Source organism: Patiria miniata, unplaced genomic scaffold (genome assembly GCF_015706575.1).
Source record: "Patiria miniata isolate m_02_andy unplaced genomic scaffold, ASM1570657v1 HiC_scaffold_12, whole genome shotgun sequence".
Taxonomy (NCBI): Eukaryota; Metazoa; Echinodermata; class Asteroidea; order Valvatida; family Asterinidae; genus Patiria; species Patiria miniata.
The window spans coordinates 6,615,016-6,638,908 of NW_024037050.1; the positions used below are offsets into that span (position 1 = coordinate 6,615,016).

Here is a 23,893-nt window from a genome sequence, read left to right on the forward strand (position 1 = left end):
CTTAAATTAAACCTGTCGGTCTGTGATGGTCGTGACGTCAAAAGAGAGGCCGACCCCGATTGGTTATCATTTTTCACGTGTCGTCATCCAGACCCCCCCCCCTCCACCCTCTCACGTCACACGTGGTGGTGGTGACAACTCACGGGGTCGATTTTTCTTGAGTAAAATGAATCACGATCTATGGCTCATAACCTGGGCTATAAGCTCAGCTGGTCTGACAATAGAGGGCGTAATAACGTAAATATTGAGTAGCTTCCATTCGATGCCATGGCTGCTAGTGGTAAACACGCGCACGCCGATGAAGACAGTGAATGTGGTTTCGTCAGTCTCTAGCTCCATGCTCTGGCGATCACGATGATTTGAAATTCCATAATCAGGTATTGATACTTTTGCTTATTTGTGAGATCTGCAGTAATTTGGAGTGAATTGAACTCTTAATATAGGTAGGGGCCTACTGCCCCGCGTGCATGACCATTGACATGATTGATGGGTTGCTTCATCATTCATTCAGGAATTCCATGGTTTCCTGTTACATCACATTAGCTTGTGTAGTGCAACCTGTTCATCATGCTTATGATTATGATGATTGTACATGTTTTATAGTGATTATTGTATTAATGTACCTTGTTGTCCAATAGTACATTTAAATGACAAAACAAAGTCCTGCATATTTTCTTTCTTAAGCTGGCAAAATCGCACAGCACCCTCATGACATTTGCACATACAACTCACAAAATACAAGTAGGCCTACAGTACACCATATAACATATCAAATTCCCATCCCAACATAACAAAACAAGCGAATGCGTGGCCTAGTGCAGTGAATAGTGCGCCAGAGATTACGTTGATGCGCGGTGACACTCATTTTGATTTTCTTTTTTCAATATCCCCAAAACAATAAGAGTTTTTAAGACTAAGACTTCTTTTACGTTTTAAATCAAATCCTACATTTAATATGCAGAATGTCATCTTCGTTTTCTGATTTTTGGCTCTGGTGTATTTTTAAATAAAGTCCAAAATTACATTAGCGTAGGTCTGATTCCCATCTCGTGAACTCATACAAAGTCACAACGAAAATGTAATCATGGAACCAGACGAAAATTCATCAAATTAAAATTGTAAGTCCCAAAAGACACTCCCTGCACATTTTCAGTGCCAGTCAAATATACAAAATGCTCATTTTGCAGGATAGTTCAAGTAGCTACATGTAGGACTCTACAACTTACAAGTAGTCGTGATTTAGCAATAGGCCTAGTACTTTTTACTAATACTAGTAGACCAAATGTTAGAAAAGGCGATTTGTAGAGTCGTAGTTTTACTCAAACTATGCAGAAGAGACCTGTTGATTAATCCGGATGCCATAACTTTTTTTTTAAGTTAGTGATTTGTTTCTTTCTAATCACTGTAGCTAAAGGTCGAACATTATGCACACGTGCGTTACATGCAATGGAGGATCCGGGGGGGGGGGGGGGGGAAGGGGGCAACATGCCCCCCCCCCCTCCGCCAAAAAGAAACAAACCCAATTTTTTTTTTTTTTTTAAGTGATGTCGCAATAAGGCAGGCACTACGTACACCACCATCTGTTCCTAAAAAAAAATGGTTAAAGTGGTCAGAAATTGCCTCAGATCGCACCACAGAGCATCTAAAATCCCCCCCAAAACTTGGGGCCCTTAAGCGGGCCCCAAATCCCACGCCGGAATTCTTTGGACCCACTTTTGGGTGACCAAAAATATATTTGCCCCCCCCCCCAAAAAAATTGTGTTCTGGATCCACCCTTGGTTAGATGTCAACCCAATGGTTTGGGACTTCACATGTACTTCCCTTTAAAAACCCTCATGAGCCACGAATCATGAAGAAGATACAGCAACAACTTTACTAAAAAGTAGGATTTTATTTAATGAGATAAAAGTAAGAGCATTTAAATTAAAAAAAAATCACTGAGATCGAGCCTGGGTCATTAGCAGTAGTCAGGCTTTCCTGACGGTAATCAGTGGTGGTGCCAGACTCGAACATTAATTTGGGGGGGGGGGGGGCAGGCAAGTGAGTGACTTGTTTTTCCTTGTTTTCGCTTTTGTTTGATTTTCTTGGGGAAGGGGGGAAGGCCCACAAATGTTGCCCCCCCCCCCCAACTGATGATAATACACACATTTTTATCATAGGGTTGGTGTCAGCCTCGACTCCCTGGGCACGTGTACGTTCCTTCACTAACCCCTGGCCGTGAAGAATATGTAAACGACACCGGCTATTTAGTGCGTACTGCGCATGTATTTCAAAAACTACACGCCCTGCATGTAATGCACTCTCGCGTTCCTGAACGGCACGTCACGTGCCAACATTTTTTTCAAGACTGTGCGATGCCTGTACGATACAGATCCTGGAAGCCTCGTTTTTCGTCCAAACAAAGCTGTATCTGGTGTTGTAAAGGGACAGCCGAGGTACGTACATTAAATTATGCTAAATAACACGACGTCGAAATTTCATGATTGAAAGGATTAATTCTACAAAATAAAAATTTCAATATTTTAAGTATTGCGTTGCACGCATTAAACACATCAACTGCAGTTCTAATTTCAATGCCCCAAATATTGGGACATGTAAATTACACAATTCCAGGGGTTAAGATCGTGTGATGCATGATGAGAATTAACATGGCGTAGCAAGATCGTACCCACGGAAACGAGGTTGGGTCAGTGTTAAACGATAAACAAGTGTGTATTAATGTCAGGAAATCAGACTACCAAAACGTCTTAATCAATCAAAGAACTTAAAACTCATATGGATTCACAGTGTATTTTGCAGTGTTCCAACTGTAACTTGAAAAACATGTTACGGATTCTGCAACTACTATAGCCAAGTGTTTTTAATACTCATCAGGCATGACAGGTTTAATAAGAACTCATGATGCAACTATTTGTCTTTCCTCAAAAAATCTGCCATCCCCTGTAAAGTAAAAGATGAAAAAAAACAAATCCAAATTCTATCTCTGTCAACATCCAGTGCTTCATGCATAGCCCAGCCATGCTGATCGGCTGTACTTTAAACTCCATTGGGTGAGCGAGGAACCGTGTGACGTGGCATCGCAACTGATTCGCAGTTCTTAGTCACCACCAATTTCCCGTTTTGATTTCACATGGAAACACATTTGGCAATGGCTCAGCTTTGTTTCTCACATACAGTGCCATGCAAGACCTGTAGCTGTCTAGCTTGTCATAATTGGAGACTCATTCTTACATCCTGCTGTTGCAAAACAGTTATTTCATATGTATTTTTATGGGCAAGTTGGTGGATGGAATGTACATGTTTTGATTGTAACAAGAATAATTTTGCCCGTCATCTGTTTTTGAGATGCAAATCTGTTGCTTTTCCAGTCTGATTAATAAGTCTTCAAAATCCTAACTTCAAGTTGAAAGCTACAATACAGTGTGAATTTTCCCTTCATTTATGAACGAGAATGTTTAGAGCTTGATGAAATTTTACTTTTTGTGAAATTTGAGGTAACAATTTTGCTCTAACAAGGCACTAGAGGCGAAAAACCAAAGTGCGCCACGTTAGGGGCCGCGCCACGTTACGGTACACCAACAATATAGGCTACCCCACGGAGCTGAGATCGATGTTTTATGTAGAATGTACTTGGTAAACTACAGGTACTTATTCAATTTCAGGAACATAGCTTGATTGGTCCTTTCTTTGTTCATAATTATATTTTCTTAAATTTCTTTTGGACAGAATGAGATGCTAACGACATTCAACTGGGATTGGATTTGACCAGCCATGGCAGACTCCAACTATCCAGAAGGATTTGAGTGGCTCGTCCAAGGGAAGACGACAAAACTCCCATCGCAGGACTCGAACGTAGTCCGTGTGTTCCTGAGCTCCACATTCACAGGTTTGTAGTTATTTGCATGTTACTGAGATGCAATGCTTGAAGACTTGAAGTACTAAATATTCTCCATACTGCACAGTGAATAGTCAGAATTTGTTTTGCAACTGTGACGGTCATAATTGCTCCCAGACTCACCTTGTCATGCTAGCTTGGCTGTGGCTGGGTTTCCATGGCAGCGATTGATTTGTTGATATTTTCTGTGTATAGGATACGGTGCAAGGACATTGCACACAGATCAAGCAAGATTATTAGTTACCTGTTACTGCAGAATCTGCAATGAGGGATAGGATTTTGCCACTGAGTGTCGATATACTAATTCTTCACATATCATATCATTATAATTTTGGAAAAACTTAAGTGCTAATGGACAAGAAATGAAAAAAAAAATGAATTAGTGTAGGAATAAATAGGCGGTTCCATTGTTTGGGGACACAATGTCAGTACTTTAATGAATACTTCAACATTGCTACGTGTTTTTTAAATTTTTTTTTATTTGATAATCATTGATGTGTTGATGTGGGCAAAATTATAACAACCGAGGAATGCACGAAGCTGAGGGTACATTGTGCCCTTGAGGATGTAAAAAGTCATGTCCCACATCACAGTAGGTGACACGTGTATTTCCCATCATTAAAGGTACCGGTAATATACAATATTTGCAAACATCAAACAACAAAACTACAACAATTTTATGAAATACCTAACTTTACTGTAAGTGAATAATAGTCTCAAGCATCCTGCGAAATCATGGCACCTGGTGTGCTGTCATTTTCAAGAAATTGGAATTTTCAAATCAGTTTCCAGCGATGGTCGGCTGACCATTGTTGGGAAAAAAACCTGACTTTTTTTAAATACCCCAGTTTACCAAATTTATTTAGTCCACATTTTGTTTGCAATAAATACGTAGGCCTATAGTGAACTGTTGCAAGCCAGCTGGTCTGGTTCCCTGACCTGACAATTCCGTGATGTCTATAAATGCTCCAGTTCATCCGAAGTGGGTTCAGGGAAGCAGACTACAAGTACAGCATTTTATTCCAGCATCTACATGTACATGTATGAGCATTTGAACACAAAACTTTAAACAGGTCAGTGTAGCAATGAATATTTGCTATAAAATACTTAGAACCCCAAAATTCATATTTTCTGAAAATTACAGCAAAAGCAAATGTTGTACATTACCTTTAAGTCAAAAAGATAAAAGATGTGACTAAATTCAAGTCACGTTATAACAATTGTCATAAGTTCATTCCAGTGTAACACAGAGACAAAAACCATAATAGTTTATTTACATTACAAGTCTTTCTTCATGTTTGTTTTTACCACGCAGACACAATCCACGAGAGGAACCGGCTTCTTAAGGATGTCTTCCCGGAGTTGCAGAAATACTGTCAGGGGAAAGGACTGGATTTCGAGGTGGTTGACATGAGATGGGGAGTGCGGGACAATGCCACGGCTGATCATCTAACCTCTGCCCTCTGCATCAAAGAGATTGAGACCTGTAAACGGCTGTCCATGGGACCACACTTTGTGGTAGGTGGAACGGACCCTGTGTTGTAAATCAGGCGTGCAACTTTTCCTCGGATCCGCTGATTTCCTCATTTTTACTTCTCATAAATACCATTACAAATTGAAAAACACTGTACAAAGTCTGTTGTGGTTTGGAATTTCCTTGTTTTTTTTTCAAATTTCCCAGTTGCATGCCTCTGTAATGAGTCCAACGGTTTTGGACCTAAAATTGTATGGTTTTTCTTTGTGTATAGTGAGCTGATTAGCCCGAATGGCATTCTCAAGAGATGGCAAATTGATTTGTTATATCGGGTCTTGGATACTGAAATTTTCATTGGTCAAGAACGGCCACGTGCCCAGTCTATAAAAATAATGGTTGATATATACTGCGTTGCATATAAATTACCTCATATACACCAGGGTTCGACCTAAGCGGTAGCCCGCTAGCCAAATGCGAGTCAAAACAGCGGCGAGCTAGTCAAAACCATTCTCTAGTAGCCCGCCTGGCATGTCAAAATTATTGAGATAAGGTATGAAACTTCTCCGCATAGCCGTGGATTTCCACCTCTTTTTTATAATTTGAAAATAATCTGGCAGTCGGCTTTTTTCATGCCGTTGCGCTGCCGATTATTGCACCGTAATCGCTGGCGTACAAATTAATAGAGAAAAAAAAAAAAAAAAATAGCAAAGAAAAACAAACAATTCTATTGCGGACTATTGAAAAAAAAACAACTTCGGGCTAGTTAAGAGTCTGGTTCACTAGTCTGGCTGGCTTGTGAAGAAAAAAATAGTTAAGGGTGAAGCCTCCACACCGTTGCATGTGGTTTACTCATGTGTTGCATATAAATAACCTCTGCGTTGCACGTGCGTGAAGGACCGGCCCGAGCGCCTTACGACAGAACTACAAGCGCTCTGCATCATGTCGGGAAGGAAAGCTCGCAGTTTTCAAAAGGTTATACACTGCAGTGATTTAATTTAGTTCTTGCACAGTGACTTATGAGCCTGTATCTGTTTGACTTTATTGGCAAGATATAACTAAACAATTGTTAACTGCTGTGGTGTGGGATGTGCCTCAGGGCACATATTTCGTCACCGGTTTCACGAAGGGACGGGCATGTCAAAATTGACAATTTTTTCGATTTCGAGTTTTTTCACTATTTTGCTTTAAAACATGGTACTCAAGCATTCTGACATATTTCCGTAAGCAAAACATCATTAATTCCTGAATAACATTAATGACGCCAGGGGCAGGCATCTCTATAATTGCATTTTGCGATTTCACGAAGAGACGCGAACATGCCTGCCCCTTGAACACGTCCAAAACGTATTGCACGGAGAGGAGTAAAAGTAGGTCAACAGGAGATGTTTGATTTCACGAAGCGACGGGCATCTTTGTTACATTCTCAGCTGCGGGCACGTAATCGAACACGCGCGCCCTTCCCTATGGAAAAGCACATTAAACAAGAAGGGCGTAAATGTGAAACAGAGAGATTTTCGATTTCACGAAGGGACAGGCATAGTTACTATTACTAATTGATTTTGGCTTATTAACCACTTTATCAATTATAATTAATAGGTTCAAATTAAAGTTTACCTATCAAAGAATTATGTCATGGTTTTCTTATTGCATAAAGTTGTTGCAAAGTAGTAGTTTTTGCAGTTTTAAAAATGGAGAAACTTCTCTTGCGATTATCTCGAAAACAGTTTTTCTTCAAAATCCACATGCCGGGCCTGTCCCTTCGTGAAACCGGTGACAATTTATGTGCCCCTCGGGTGTTAAATATGATATCGCACATCACAGCAGTCATCAATTATTAAGTTTTGGCTTGACAGTCATTGCGTACTGTTTTGAGTTATAGGTCCTACTCGTTGGCCATTTCCCAGGTTTGCAGCAAACATTGCTAGCATTTTGACTTCGGCTGTGATCCATGGCTACATGGCATACAGGTTTATGGCTTCTAACTATAGTGCTTGTGAACAAAGACAAAGATATTCTAGGAAACTGCCAGCATAGGGCTGGGTAGCTCCGTTGTTAGAGCAGCGCTCCAATTAATGTCTATTATCAATTTTGTAAAAATGATTTGATTCTGTTAAATGAAGACACTGATTTCCATACACAAAGAACTAAGGAACCAACTTTAGGAAACCAAAAAGAGGTAAACATTTAGGGATGTATTTTTTCGGGGGGGGGGGGGGCATGTTCCAAAAATGGGGAAGGGGAACAGACGAGTCCATGCAGGCAGGAACAGTACTTGGCACTGTAGGACCCTCTTGTTAAAGCTCTTCAGTGTGTGGGATACAGCGTATGGTCACGATGGCACAAAGTAAACCCAATGTATGTCACGCTTTGTGAACATGTGCATTGGGCACACACCCGCACCCTCTTTGGTGGTTGCTAGGAGAGGGGCAATGACATTCACGTGTCGTTTATAGCTCTCTCTCTCTCTCTGTTAAATTGTTGAAAGAGTACTTTGGCACAATGTCAAAGCTCCTAGAAGTACAAATAATGTTTTTTTCTAGTTTTGGACTTAACATAGTTTTGTACTTATTTCCTCTCTAGGGTTTTCTGGGAAATAAATATGGCTATCGACCTTTGCCCCCAGTGGTTGAGTCCGCCCACTTTGAAAAGTTGACTTGCTCTGTCCAATCACTGGGCGTGGAACCTGACGAGTCCCAATTGTTAGCCAATTGGTACGTCCAGGACACCAATGCCACGCCCCCAGTGCACGTGCTGCAGCCAATCACGTCGCGCCTTCCTAACTTCTACAATGCTGAACAGCCCGAGTTGCAACAGAAGGAACGAGACGATTGGTGGAAGACCTTCGGGAGGCTGCAGAGGCTTTTGCAGAGAGGGGCAAGAGCCGCTGTCAAAGAAGGGCTCATCACAGAGGAAGAATCTGCGGTTTATTTTGAATCAGGTAAGGAAGTCAAGGTTTGTCCAAGACTTGTTTTTTTGGATAGTCAGAAGAAATTTTAAATTGGATGTTTGATGGTGATGTGGACAGCATGAATCATGCAAAAAAATGTTTAAAAACGCTTCTTAAACACTATTTGAGAAACTCTTGTAATGAACTTTGGAAATAGTGCTTTTTACCCCTCAGCCGAGAGGCTCGAGGGGTATTGTCATCGCCTAGGGCGTCCGTCCGTCCGGATGTATGTCTGTCTGTCCGTCCGTCCGTCCGTCCGGGCAGCTTAGTTTCCGGATGATAACTTGAGTTAGAAATGTTGTTTGGGGTTGTAACTTCGGTAGGGGGTTGCCCTTGGGAGTAGGCAAGTTGGGAGTGGTTTTGAGGTCAAAAGGTCAAAGGTCAAGGTCACCGTGGTGAGTTAAATGTAAATGGTTTCCGGATGATAACTTCAGTTAGAAATGAGATTTTGGTGTCTAACTTTGGTAGAGGGTTGCCCTTGGGAGTAGGCAAGTTGGGATTGGTTTTGGGGTCAAAAGGTCAAAGGTCAAGGTCAGCATGGTGAGATAAAGGTAAATGGTTTCCGGATGATAACTTGAGTTAGAAATGAGATTTTGGTGTCTAACTTTGATAGGGGGTTGCCCTTGGGAGAAGGCAAGTTGGGATTGGTTTTGGGGTCAAAAGGTCAAAGGTCAAGGTCACCGTGGTGAGTTAAATGTAAATGGTTTCAGGATGATAACTTGAGTTAGAAATGAGATTTTGGTGTCTAACTTTGGTAGAGGGTTGCCCTTGGGAGTAGGCAAGTTGGGATTGGTTTTGGGGTCAAAAGGTCAAAGTTCAAGGTCACCATTGTGAGTTAAAGGTAAATGGTTTCCGGATGATAACTTGAGTTAGAAATGCGATTTTGGTGTCTAACTTTGGAAGAGGGTTCCCCTTGGGAGAAGGCAAGTTGGGATTGGTTTTGGGGTCAAAAGGTCAAAGGTCAAGGTCAGCATGGTGAGATAAAGGTAAATGGTTTCCGGATGATAACTTGAGTTAGAAATGAGATTTTGGTGTCTAACTTTGATAGGGGGTTGCCCTTGGGAGTAGGCAAGTTGGGATTGGTTTTGGGGTCAAAAGTCAAAGGTCAAGGTCACCGTGGTGAGTTAAATGTAAATGGTTTCCGGATGATAACTTGAGTTAGAAATGCGATTTTGGTGTCTAACTTTGGTAGAGGGTTGCCCTTGGGAGTAGGCAAGTTGGGATTGGTTTTGGGGGTCAAAAGGTCAAAGGTCAAGGTCACCATTGTGAGTTAAAGGTAAATGGTTTCCGGATGATAACTTGAGTTAGAAATGCGATTTTGGTGTCTAACTTTGGAAGAGGGTTCCCCTTGGGAGAAGGCAAGTTGGGATTGGTTTTGGGGTCAAAAGGTCAAAGGTCAAGGTCAGCATGGTGAGTTAAAGGTAAATGGTTTCCGGATGATAACTTGAGTTAGAAATGAGATTTTGGTGTCTGACTGAGGTAGGGGTTTGCCCTTGGGTACAGGCAAGTTGGGATTGGTTTTGGGGTCAAAAGGTCAAAGGTCAAGGTCACCGTGGTGAGTTCAATGTAAATGGTTCCGAATGATACCTTGAGTTAGAAATGAAATGTTGGTGTCTAACTTCGGTAGGGGGTTTCCCATTGGTACAGGCATGTTGGGACTGGTTCTGGGGTCAAAGGCCAAAGGTCAAGGTCACCACGTTGAGTTAAAGGTTAATGGTTTCCGGATGATAACTTGACTCTGGCTGAGGGGTTTCAACAGCAACGCTGTTATTTTTATTTATAGCAGTGTCTTGTTTGTCCAGTATGTCCCTGTTGCATAGCTGCAACAAAATCTTCAATCCTTATTGCAGTATTTTTTTTACTCCATTTGTAGAATAAGCATATGTGCGTATTGTGTTGGTCACACCATTCTCCTCTGTGCAGTAACTTTCATCACATGTTGTATCTTTTCCTTGTTTGTAAAAAAATAGTTGGACATTGTCGTATCCTTACCATTCCCAATTTATTCTATTTACAGTGACTGAAATTGAAGTAAGGGAGGGTTTAAAGGGGGTGGTAGACCCATCTGCAAGCTGTCTCTTCTTCCTGCGTGATCTTGAGGGTTTGGGAGTCAAGATGGAAGATGAGGCCACAAGACGTTATCTGGACATTGACGAGGATGGGTTGGTATCAGAAAATCAGAAACAAATGAAAAGGGACAAGAGTTAAAAAAGTTGTCAAAGTTGTTGCTGAAATAGTACTCTGGATGTTTAAGGTGCAAATTATTTGCCAATTACTTCTCTTGGGAGTTTGAAATTTATCAAAAGCAGAAAGCCAAAATAAGCAGAAATTTGGAACCCATGTATACCTTTTTCAAGCCTGGGAAAGAGACATATTCAATTTACAGAGTTGTCACAAGCCGTCACAAGTCATCATAAACACAAGTCAATTGCAACTCATCGAGATACTAGTCAAGGGACAAGCTATTCAAATGAACTGTCCGAGGAATTCCCTTTTCGATGTTTTTCCTATTACCTGATTTATCGACGGGGTTCCCAGCCACTCTCAAAATCAGGGAAAACCTGGAAAACAAGTTTCCATTTTTCTTGTCAGGGAAAACTCAGGGACTTTGGGAAAACACCAAAAGATCTGGGGAAAACTGAGGTATTTGACTGTGACCAAGAAGGGAAAGGATTTCACCAGTTTGTCTTATGTTCCTCTTGTACCATGTGTCCATGTTGTGTTCATTGACCTACTGGCTATGATGGCTTTTTAGTGTTTATGCAGTGTGAATATTACAAGCCTCTCCAGACAGTAACAATTGACTGGGTTGCAACTACCTCTTGACTTACCAGCAACCTTGTCAACCCTCCTGCTATTTAAACAGTCACAGACAGTCAAAATTTTCATCAGATTCCCCTTTTAACACAGGCTAGTCACCAGCAGTCAGATCATAAAGCAAGCACTGTGACTAGTCGAACTCAGTCAGCAGACCATGAACAGACAAAGTAGGCAAGTTGTGGGCACAGCTGGCTTATCATTACCCACAGTCAAAGCAGAGCTGTTTTGAGTAACATAAACAGTCACAGCCAGTCATTCCTGCTTTATGTAGGCTGGGAATTCTTAAGTGTTGAAAACAGTCACTCGATTGATTTTGACTGCAAGGACAACTTGGCACAGAATGTATGTTTGCATAAGAGGGTTAAAGTGAAACTACTTTCTCGTGGAATTTTCGAAATTTCTCAGGGAAATATCAGGGTAGGCTCAGGGAAGTAAAAATGCTGGGTGCCCTGTACATTTGTATTGACTGCTCACACTTCTGTCTTTTGGATCCAGAATCTAACCTCAACTCCTCATGTTCCCAACAGGTCAGTTGACAGCAATGCCCAGACCTCCCTGAAGAATCTCAAGACCAACTACCTGCCATCCATCCTAGGAGAGGAAGCCATCCACAGATTCAGCCTTCCCTGGACCCCATCAGGCATCGACCCCTCCCACCCTGTGCATGCCCAGTACCTAGACGACATCTGCAACAGATTCAGGGATGGCATTAGAGGGATGATTGACAGGAGTCTGGAACAGAGGTCAAAGGTCACAGATCAAGCTGTGGCTGATGTGTACGAAGAGCTTTTGCACCATGCTGAGTTTTGTGACAGAAAATGCAGGTGAGGCATGTGATGAGTTAGTAATCCATTAGCAAGTGTACTACATTGTATTACATTGTGTTTATTCACTGTTAAATTCATAAAACCATAGAGTGCTCAGATGGTTTCAGGCGCTGCAGGGAGTAAAAGGCAGGGCAATTTCAGGTGCTAGAGTTACTAAAGGGTTAATCCATAAGAATTATGTTAACGTGTTAAACAGATTTTGAAACTAATATTAGGATAAAGCAAAAATGGCTGGTTATCTGAACTTGTGCCTTCATGAGTATCCTACCTGGGCTCTACCTACTAAGCTACATCCAGCCCTATGTTAGTGGTCTTCTTAATACAGGTTTTCAGCCACTCTGGAAATCACAGAAACCCTTGAAAATTAGTTTCCATTTTTCCAGTCGGGGACAACTCAGGGAATTAGGGAAAAACACCAAAAATCTGAGAAAACTCAGGGAATCCCAGAAGGGAAAGATTTTCACAAGTTTGGAGTGTGTGCATCTCCTGCCCTGTGTACAGGTTTTGTGCATTGACTGACTGGTTAAGGTGTTTTTTGGGGTCTGTGTGTGATCAGTATCTTAGTTGCATTGCTGCAACCACCTCTTGACTTTGCGATCCCAGCAACCTCATTTAAGTGAAAATATTTCTCATGGAATTTTGGATTTTTTTTAGGGAAATATCAGGGAATTTTGTGTTTTTAAGTAGTGGGAACCGTGTAATAGATTTTTTACATGCAATGTAGATATCCCATAGATTGGAGAAACATTGACAACATTTACTTGAATTTCTCGACGTAGTGTGTTTCATGGACGGCAGGAGCTCATGACCAACATCCGAGATTTCCTGTCCCTGAAGCCAGGCAGACCGCTGGTTGTACACGGAGTCTCGGGATCAGGCAAGACATCGGTCATGGCCATGCTGGCCAAGAACGCCTGTGATTGGCTGAAGCAGGAGGTGGTCGTGGTGTTGCGATTTCTGGGCACGTCAGGCCAGAGTTCAGGAATCCATGCCGTGCTACAGTCAGTGTGTAGACAGGTATGTATCCATATTTTTTATGAAGTTTTGAAAACCATATAAAGCTCGCATACAGATCATGTCAGCTAACACGCTGAAAAGAGAAATTCCTAAATTGGAACATCCTTTGTACATAAATTATGTTGATCCAGCTGATGGATGCACTGGCACATTCAGATGGGGTCTCGGAGGGGGCACATATCTTTAAAAAATTCTAAATCAAAATTTGAACTGCATGAGATACGTGTCATTTGTTGCATTCCTGCAGTACCCTTGCAAATGGCACTCTGGTTTCACCGCAGGATGTGTTGTTGTGATCCCAGCTAAGTAGCTGAAATATCTTCAAATTTTGTTTTTGAGTAAAGAGAAATGGAGATATAATCTGCAGGGAATTTCAAAATTGTATTGGAAGAAGTATAACTTGTCCTTTTGCACATTTTAAAAATGTAATTTTTTTATGCCATGGCCACAGATTTGCTATGCATACAACCTGAAGCAGCCATGTTCCACCACACTTGGTGATTACACCGATCTGACAAAACTCTTCAGAAAGCTCGTAGCTACGGTGGCTACTCAAGAGAAGCCTTTGTTGCTGATTTTTGACAGCATTGATCAACTGTCCGCTGCCAACGATGCCCATGCCGTGAACTGGCTGCCCATGTCTGTACCATCGCACGTTTTGATCGTGGCATCCATGCTGTCACTTGACGAGCACAGATGCCAGGAGAAGATGCGACTCCTGCTCGCGGATGACAGTTGCTATCTTGAGATGCAGCCGGTTCCCCAGGAAACGGGTCTTGAGATACTCAACAGCTGGCTTGAGGTGAAGCGTCGTAAGTTGACGGAAGAGCAGCTCATCAAAGTTTCTGAGGCCTTCTCCAAGTGTCCGCAACCCCTGTTTCTGAAGTTGCTGTTTGAAAACGTCCTGCATTGGAAATCCTACACCGGGATGTCCTCAGAGAGGAGGCTGCCCACCAGCGTACGGGAAGCCATCACAGACCTCTTTGAGGAGTTGGAGCACAAGCACGGCCAGATTGTCATCTCCCATGCCCTGGGTTACATCTCGGCAGCCAAGAGTGGCATCACAGAGGCAGAGATTGAGGATGTCCTTTCATGTGACGATGAGGTGCTGAATGATGTGTACCAATATTGGGATCCACCAGCAGAGAACATCGTGCGAACACCTCCCTCTCTCTGGAAGAGAATCCACTATGATGTCACTGAGTTTTTGTCTGAACGACAGTCAGGAGGTAGATATGCAAATTTGCTGTATTATAAGTTTGTAGCTGCCAATAAAAGTACCTAGCAGTTTTGTCATTAAGCAACTCAAGTGGAGTATAATTTTGTTGGATCTTTCTTAAAAAATAATAGAGGAGGCTTTCTTGAAATTTGGAACTTGAAACCACCTTGAACTGATATTACTCGGAATGGAGTGGGCATTCATATTAGACAAACACGTCCTTGTCTAATTCACATGAGTAAGCACATCCATTTTTAAGTGATATAGTATGTATAACTCTGTGTATTTGTATAATCGGCAGGTAAGACTGTCGTCGCTTGGTACCATCGCCAATTTATTGAAGCTGCAGACGACCGCTACCTCATTAAAGAAGAAATTATCTCGGCCCGTCACCAACTGCTAGCTGAAATGTTCCTTGGTTCTTATAGCGTAGGGAAAGTGCGACCTATCACCTTGCATAAGCGCAGTAAGGTCTTTCCTGAAGCCGATCGACAGGTGGCACCTCAACCGTTGGAGTTCAGCAATGGTGTCTATAACAGAAGGAAGCTGATAGAGCTGCCACATCACCTTGCTGAAGCAGGAATGTTGGAGGAGCTAGTCTCTCATGTCCTCTGTAACTTCAACTGGCTCCTAACCAAATTGGTATCCTTCAGCTTCCTGGAGTTGATGTTGGATTTCCGCCCATTAACTGAGGAAATCATCATTCTAATAGAGACCATGTATCTCGCAAGCAGCAACCTCAAGGTAGATCCTTTCTCCCTGGCTGGACAGTTGATCGGACGGATTGGTGATTACGGAAGCAAGTATCCTAACCTGGAGAAGCTAATCCAACAGGCGAAGGATTGGATAAGAAGCACCAAGCTCCCAGTATTTGTACCTAGTGCTCCATGCTTGATACCTCCTGGTGGACCACTGCGCACAGTCTTTGGAGGCCATCCCAGTTTGGTCTTAAGAGTAATGTGCACTCCGTCAGGGGAACTCATGTTATCCGCTTGTCTTGATTCAGAGGGCCACCCGATGTTCAATGTCTGGAACATGTCCACTTTGGAGGTTGTCCATACCTTGCAGAAAAAGAACGACAAATCTCCCTTGGTCAAAAACAGCAAGGTGAACATGTGCATCAGCCAAAGTAGTCGGTATGCCCTCTTTGGTAAGAACTCCCTGGCGTTGTTTGACCTGGTCACTGGAGAGTGTTTGCGGGAGTTAGACACTGACGGCCTCACAAGCTTTAGCAATCTGACGTTTGATGAGAAGGATTCAAGAGTTTTTGCTTGTGCCGAGCCTGGAAATGTGGTGTGCATCTGGAGCTTCGCTGATGGTCAGAAAATAGCATCCATGCAGCACCCAGCGGAGGCTATCTTCATCACGACGCTATCATCTGGAGAAGATCTTCTCTCTGTTTGCAGAGATGGGAAACTTAGAGTGTGGTCTTTGAAATCACAAGAGTGCGTTATGTGTCAGACTGGGTACGATGAAGGCAAGATGGTGGCATGTGCTGCTCTTACCCCAGGAGCTAGCCATCTGGTAACAGGCAGCTCAGACGGTCTGATAAAAATCTGGTCTGTGCCGCTGACCCTCCCTTCTTCGGCAGAGAGCATTACCTTGGAGTCGGAGATCACCGTATCCGTTAAGGAACCTCTACTGAGTATTGTCCCCCATTCAGACACTACCTTTGTGCTGCGAGACAGCAGCAGCGTTAGTCGAATCATTCACCTCGTTCCAGAGAGAGATCCAACGGTTCTTGACCTGAAGGGGCATGATGGGCTGATAACGTGTGTCTGGACCCATCAAGGAGTTGCAGGAGACGGTGACAGGCCATCCTTTGTAGTGACAGGGTCAAAGGACGACACGTTGAAAGTCTGGTCCCTGGATGATGGTAGATGCCTCAACACATTGAAGGGGCACTCCTCCTGGATTTCTGATGTTACTGTGTTGACCATGGAGGATGGGCCACGAGTGCTGTCGGCTTGCAATGATAAGACTGTGAAGATGTGGATACCAACCAAAGGAGAGGCAAGTATACCTTAGCAACTATCAAAATTACATGTATAAATCTTTTACATCAAAGATTTATGCTCTCATGTATTAATTGAGATTGAACTAAACATCAATTTGACCCTCAATACAAATTAGGAAAATAACCCTACTTTAACAACAGCGAGTGACCAGGGATTTATTTGGCATTCATAAATACCTAAGACAGTTTACCCGCTCCTATTTGTATAGAGCCTGTCACGTGGCCGGTTTTAAACGGTTGATAAAGACCGGCTGGCTGGTCTTAAATACTTTTCCAGTGTCCCTTGAAATTTGGACTCCTTTAAATTCTGGTGCCTTTTAGTTACCGTTTTATTGGTTTAACGTTCACAATGTTCATGTAGGCATGCCCAATACTACGGTACCAGGGAGTCAGTACTTGTACATTTGTATTTCATAAATTCACACTACACCAGAACAGCTGCGTTTCGCACCACATCACGCAGTACACCTGACGCGCGCGTCGATCTTCATGAAGTAAACTTGTTGAACAAAATTGTTGGAAATTTATAATTTTTGACTTGTTTTGACTTTTGGACCAAACAGTGTTGATTTTTTTTTGGACCGAAAAAGGTATTTATGAATGGGAATAAATATATGCTTGGCCGGTATTAAACACTATGTTTAAGACCTGTTGGATGCTGATAATGACCCTATCAGCATCCAGACTCCAACCGGTATTAAACAGAGTGTTTAAAACTGGCCAAGCACGCATTTATTCTCTTATTAAAGACAATATCTCCATCTTATTTCATAGTGATGTTTTTGTTCCTGAGCATGCCATTATTATCTTCATTGTTAGTCTTTGGCTCACATACTGGGTTTTGTATTTATGCTACTTTCTTTTTTAGGTAACAAAAAGAGACAGGCATGAGCTATCGGTACTGTGCAATGCTCTGTTTAAGGGTACCAGCTCTCTAATAGGTGTGTCGGGGAGCAAGGATAAACAGACCAAGTTCTGGAACTTGGATGATGCCAGATGCTTCAAATCAGTAAGCTGTGCCTCGGTTGCCATGGAGATCCTGGAACCACAGGAGATGGTAGTCTGTGGCACAGACACTGGAGAGGTGGTAGCTTTTCAGTTGGAAACAGGGTCTGAAGTCTGGCGCTGGCCTCTGTTCAAGAAGAGCATCGCGGTGATTGCCCTGGCCGCAAGGCAGACCGTTCTGGTGTGCTCCAAAGAGCCCTCAGACAAATCAATCAGGGTGTGTGATGGAGCTAACCAACTGGAAGAAAAGTTCAGGTTGGTCGGACATGCCGAGGCTACAACCATTCTGAGATCAGTGGTTGGTGAGGAGAATCCCATGTACTTGTCGGCTTCCAAGATGGCCGGCGAGATCAAAGCGTGGGATGATGTCATGGGAAACTGCCTGACAACTATGATGCATGAACAGGTGAGTTATGAACAATTGCCTACATTTTGTATTTTATGTTTGCAAAATAGACCTTGTGCATTGGAGTCACACCAGCAGGTGTTCTTTGTTATATTAATTTAGTTAAAAAGAATGCACAAAAGGAATACTCATGCCTATTCCACAGAAGCGAAACATTTGCCCTCTGACTCTGCCTTAACGCGTAAATTCTATTGGGACATTGTTTTTTTTCTACTTGGTCTTTGCATATAATTATTGTTGTCATCTTTCTTTTCATTTGTTCCACAAAATCTAGATAAGTGAGTGCTTTTTGCTTGCTTATATCTAGGAATGCACATGTAGTAATGATACACATTAATCATGCTGCAAGTATTTGTTATTCATATTTTTATAATTTTTATTCATGTTCAAGAAATAAGAATTTTGCTGGATCTTCATACTTCAGATTGAAGTTGTTTTCTAAATCTTGCTGTTTGGAGCAAATAATATGACACTTTTTAGGCAAGAAATAGGCCTATTTGATAGTTTGCACTCATTTCCAAGAAAATGTTCAGTTTCTTTTGTGAAACTCTTAACCATTATGGTGGATTATGATTACATTCGAAGCACTCAAATACTCTTTGAAAAGGTCCTGCTAGCATCTGAAACGTTGGGCCCTCTAGTTTTTTAAATTTGCATATTTCAGGTCAATCCAGTTGGTTTACTGCAGTTTGAGTCATTTTCTTTGTTGAAAATATTGCTGTAAAAGTTACAATAACACATACAACTCTATATTGAGGTCATTCTGCAAATACTTGTACTCCTTTTTTGGTGGTCTCATATCAGGTCATGTCCATGGAAGTTTCCCCCAACTCCAAGTTTCTGGCCACCGGCTCCAATAAGGGCACCGTCAAGGTCTGGTCGCTAGGCAGGACTTCCCTGGGTAGTCTAATGGCCGAGTTGACCGGTCTGTACAATGACACCATCGTCTGTTTGGCATTTGATCGGGAGAATCGTTACCTTGTCTCTGGGGCTCACACTGGCCAGGACCAGTTGCTGATTTGGGACTTCCAAGGGAATAAGAAGAGGTACGGTTCAGCTGAAAAAAGAAAATCATATTGTGAAAAAAGCAGCATCCTAAAGACTGCAATAGGAAAGCTTTAAGTATTAAGTCTGTCACCAGCCAATATGGCTCATCAGGTTGGCGCTCATCTCCGGTTTCCTAGGTATGAAACAATCCGGGATATTTCTATCCCCCTGGATGGGATGCCAGTCCATCGCAGGTTATTGCCCAACTAATGCCGGTACCCATTTGTACTCCTGGGTGGAGAGAGGCAAGTGGGTGTACCCATTTGTACTCCTGGGTGGAGAGAGGCAAGTGGGTGTGAAGTGGCCAGCTCAAGGATACAATATGGCCAGCATCTGGATTTGAACCCCTGATCACGAGTCACAAACCCGAAACAGTAGGCCGCACTCCCCGTTATGAAAGCCCTGAACTCTACATACACATGTATCGATATAAGAAGGCCAAATTCCGTGTAAAATTGGTCTCAGCTTGGGCTGCTGTTCACCTGAAAAGGTTTTTTTTTTTTAACTTTGTTGGGAAAGCATCAGTTTCAAAATCCAGTATGATCTCCAACTCAAAAGGTTTTATAGAGTGGCAAATCTTGTGTAAAATTTGTCTCAGTATTGGGGACTTAAGCTCTTCTTTCCACTCTCCCTTCCACAAAATAAAAGATGGCATCTCCTTGTTAATGAAATTTTCTCAATCTTGACATTGTATTTGAAAATATAGTGAGCCCCTTGCAAATGTTTCTTGCGGATTTCAGGAATTTAAAAAAATTGAAATGGGGTAGATAAACACTTTTTTTCTTTTTTTCCCCCGCCAAATTGCCAACAGATACTTGGTTGGGCACACCCATGCTGTGATGTCAGTCAGCGTGACAGTCAACAACAAGTATGTGTTCAGTAGCTCACGAGACTGCACCATCAAGGCATGGAGTCTGGAGAGTGCCGACCTGCTGGCTTCTTTCGACTGCCAGTCACAGGTGAGTTCTGCTCACGGGCAATCGCTGGAGGCAAAATCGTGTGTCTGTTCGAAAGTGTCCAATATCCTCTGCTTGGAACAGCACTCTACAACGTGTTGGGTTTGGGTTTGCCTCAGCTCACACACACTCAACCAAAAAAGAAAGTGCCCCCCTTCCAATGCTTTTTTGTGTAACTCAAAAACTACTGAGCACCTCTCTCTCAAATTACGACTAATCAGTACAGAAATTCCTTAGCAATCCAGCCATATTCTCCGTTTGGCCCAAAACAGTGATATTGTGTACGAATTTATGCAATTTATGACAAATGATACCGAAAACAGTTGCACTTTTGTATACGTGCAAGTTGTGGTTCACACTCATCTTGCATGTATACCAAAGTGGAACTATTTTTCGGTACCATTTCTCATAAATTGCATAATTTTGTACACGTTATCACTGTTTTGGCCCAAACAAAGAGTATGGCTGGATTGCTAAGGAATTTCTGAACTGATCAGTCGTAATTTGAGCAAGATGTGCCCAGTAGTTTTTGAGTTTAAAAGTATTAAGGGGGACGTTCTTTTTTGGTTGAGTTTATACTATGCTCCATTGTTAAACTGAACAGTTTATTTCCAAATAGTATTTTTTTTTCCAGACAAGATTGTTTAATTGTATGTTCCAAATTTGTGAGAGAGATTTTTAATAGTTTGTCAAAAGACTCGCAACTTTAGACAAAGATTTCTCAGTGAATCCTTTTTTTTTTAATGCGTAGGTTTTTAACTTTTCAATACAGGTCAAATTCTTCAAATTTGTCGAATTTGCCGAGGACCACTACCGCTTCATTGCAACCAACCAGTCGGGTACCATTGCAATGCTGGACCTTTTGCTAGAGAAAGCCGAACGGGGTAAAAAGGACGAGCAGGGTACTAGACAAAGCATGAGCTTGCCTCCTCCGAGGTCAGAGGTCAATGGAAATGCTTCAAATGGATCAACACCTCATACTAATGGTTCGAATGATAAAGGTCATAAAAGGGTAAAGAAAATGTCAAAAGTTTGTGTAGCAATCTGAAGTTGGGTAATGTCTAAAACAAAGATCAGTTGGAATATATATTGTTTTTGCAATCAATCAAAAGTCAACCACTACTGCCGTTAAAGGGGTATTATGGCCTGAAATCCCCGAAAACTTCATGTTTTGGATTGATTACTTATACTATTTTGAAGGTCTAGTTAAAAGGAAACTATCCTACTGTCTTACCGTTCCCAAGAAACAAAAAAAAAACACACCTGGTTGTTTACATGGGATGGGATACACATAACTATTTTGTGTCATTTTCATTCAACGAACGATACACGTTGTGTGTGCCACATAAATTACACACAGCAACAAAATACAAAAATTTTGTTTCGTGCACATCCACAGAAATACGACCGCTGTGTGGCTGGAATCAAAACTAGCATTGAACAGCTTGATTTTTCTGGGAAACAAAATTGTGACCCCCAAAATTTGTTCTCGCATGGTTCTCGCAAGAATAACACAAAACGCCCAGTTTTTAAAGGATGGTTGTGTGGACGTTTATATTCCACTTTTAAATGCTCTTTCCATCGATAGTATCATTTTGTTTAAAACACGTTTTATAGCCCAATTGGGTGCATTCCAGGCCGTAGTGTCCCTTTAATAAGTCCCACCAAACGTGCCTGAAAGATTTCGACGAGGGCCGAATGCAGAAGCAGACAAGTGAGAATGGAAATGATTGTATTTTAAGAAAACCTAAAAGGCAATAAGACCAATTTTTTTTGCACATTAATTAACCAGATTCTTTATTAACAATTTGTGTGTGACAAAATGCTGCTGTATTTTTGGGAAAAGAGCCCACATAGTTTTCATCAATAAACTATGTGTATATCTTTAAAGGTTTTTTATTCTGACTGCTGTGTTGTATTAAAGTGAATTTAACAGGGTTTTTTTTAGACATAAATGCTTTTAAACTCGTGTCTATCTCTTATATCTGTTTGCTTGTATATTTCCTTGTGTGCAATAGAACGTTAGAAAAAGTAAACCTTTAGTTTTCTGTTAAAGAATTTTGAATTTTATTCAAGTTGAAACATTTCGAAATTTTTATTTTTTACTATTTTTTTATATTTTTTTTTTAGATTTCCATGTGCGCTTTAGAATTTTAGAAAACTGTGATCCTATACTTTTGTGTTTTATTTGTATTCTATTTTATAATAACGAACTATTTTTCTTGGAAATATTTGGATTCGTGTATTTTTGCTACCATTATTGAAAACACTCAACATCTATATAGACCGTTTAACCCTGTACTTAAATCACCATTTCAAATCAAAACTTGTAATTTATAAATTACAAGTTCCAAAGCACAGTTAACTCTATTTTTCTATAAGACTGCTTGTTATGCTATTTTTAGATAATCTATACAGGAATATTCACACATTCCTGTATACATTTGATTTTGTTGAGAAAAAAATATTCACTTTTATTTTATTTTTTTTCAATCAAATTCAAACACCGGATATTGAAGTGCCTGCATATTTTTTTAGTATTCATAATTTAGCTCAGAAGAATATATATATTTTGTTACACCAGTGGTTACCTTTTCGAGATGTAAGATTTTTATAAACCAAAGTTTCACTTTGTAAAAATATGGGTTTTAAGATGCATTTTGTATTTCCAACCCTTTTTTAAAAGCGTTTCCTGAAGCTTGTGTTACATCAAATTCCTAAGGATTCTGGTTTCTTCTTCTGAATCTTTTTGTGTTAGGCCAAGTAAAATGTATTTTACATTATTGTTACCTTTTCGAGATGCAATACTTAATAAAAAACGAAGTTTGAATTTGTAAGATATTTGGGTTTTAACATGCATTTGGTATTATTGACCCTTTTTTTATACCGTTTCCTGAAACTTGTGTTACATAAAAATTCCTATGAATTATGTTTTTCCCTGAAATCTCAAGTTGTTTTAGTAAAATGTATTTTCAACGACATCGTTTGAATTCAAGTTAAATACATTGCTTTGAAAAATGTCGAATATAGCAATAACTAGTCGACTGTTACGTCTTAACTTGAGGAATTATTTTTGTGTGTTTCAACTGCCGTGCGCATGTGTGAAAAGGCAATAAATGTAAAACACTTAAATAATTTTCCCATACCATTTCCCATACTGTTTTGGTAGTTTGATTCGTTTTTATGTTAGCTGCGTGTTTCGTTAGGTAAAGGTACGTAATTCAATCATTTCAATTCAAACATAGCGGGGGGGGGGGGGGGGGGGGGTGGGGGGGGCCCTGAATTTTCGTATCGATTTTTGGATACTGACGAAACAATTCTGAAGTTATTTCTGTGTTCGGCTGAGGTCAGACTATAACGTCTGTTAAAGATAATGACATATGATGAAACTTGGAGTTTTAAAGCAATTGTCTCAATTTGCGTTTTTATTAAAATATTTTTGTTTTAAATATATATAAAATATCGTCATGATTTTTCACATGCAAAATTATTTTGTTGTACTTAATCAGCACTAAATGTTGACACATAAATAGCATGTACCATGATTTAGCTAGGACGTAAGCCACTGACGTCGTGATGTTCCTTTATAGCCATCTCTGGGAAATGGAACAGGTTTAGTTTTCGATATTTTATTCTTATTTGTCTCTGGATTCCTTTGGCGTAGTTTCCCCGTTTCACGTAAAGGAGGTTGTTCACTGAATAACAAGCAAAGTACAATTCTGTAACTTTTAAAAAACTTGTTAATTTCCCTCGTTCCTTTACTTATTTGTATTTATGACCAATGTATTCCAAAACCTGCTACATTATATGAAATGAATACAAATTTGAAGCATAATTTGAAGTATAGTTTTAAAAAAAAATAAACAAGGCCTTGTTTAAGGGTAATTAACAATCCTGTAGTAAAACCCCCAAAGTAGAAGTTCAACTTTTAATACCAGAAGAACCTTATAATATAGGACTTCCCACTAAACCCAATTATGCAAAACAATTAAATTTCTTATTTTCTTTAGAAAAAAATACCGCAAAACATTTCATTTTGTTAACGCTCTTAGTTCCAAAAGTCAACATATTCGAGTGAACCAGGAACAAGACGATTTAAATCAAAATAGGCTTTCTTCACGATTCGGCCACATTAAATTGAAAGCGAGGTAAATACCACATTTTTGGAACTTGTGTATATATGAAGGCAATGAAATAAAAGTTCATTACAGATTAGTGCCAGTCTGCTCTGATGAATAGTTTAAAAGTTGTGATTGAAAATAC

At 40.8% G+C, this 23,893-nt stretch overlaps 1 protein-coding gene across 2 annotated transcripts; it reads left to right on the top strand.

The window, feature by feature from the left end:
* Positions 1-306: 306 nt before the first annotated feature.
* Positions 307-22,765, top strand: LOC119746485 (NACHT domain- and WD repeat-containing protein 1-like). Of its 2 annotated transcripts, XM_038223458.1 has the most exons (13): positions 307-377; positions 3,727-3,886; positions 5,211-5,413; positions 7,950-8,307; positions 10,334-10,478; positions 11,664-11,960; positions 12,743-12,980; positions 13,432-14,209; positions 14,501-16,212; positions 17,085-17,627; positions 18,432-18,673; positions 19,486-19,633; positions 20,403-22,765. In XM_038223458.1, the coding sequence occupies exons 2-13, from the start codon at positions 3,772-3,774 to the stop codon at positions 20,676-20,678; spliced, it is 5,055 nt and encodes a 1,684-aa protein (XP_038079386.1). In that variant the 5' UTR covers positions 307-377; positions 3,727-3,771; the 3' UTR covers positions 20,679-22,765. The 2 variants fall into 2 exon arrangements, with proteins under 2 accessions (XP_038079386.1, XP_038079393.1); XM_038223465.1 differs by lacking the exons at positions 307-377; positions 3,727-3,886 and adding an exon at positions 4,800-4,968.
* The last annotated feature ends 1,128 nt before the right edge of the window (positions 22,766-23,893 follow it).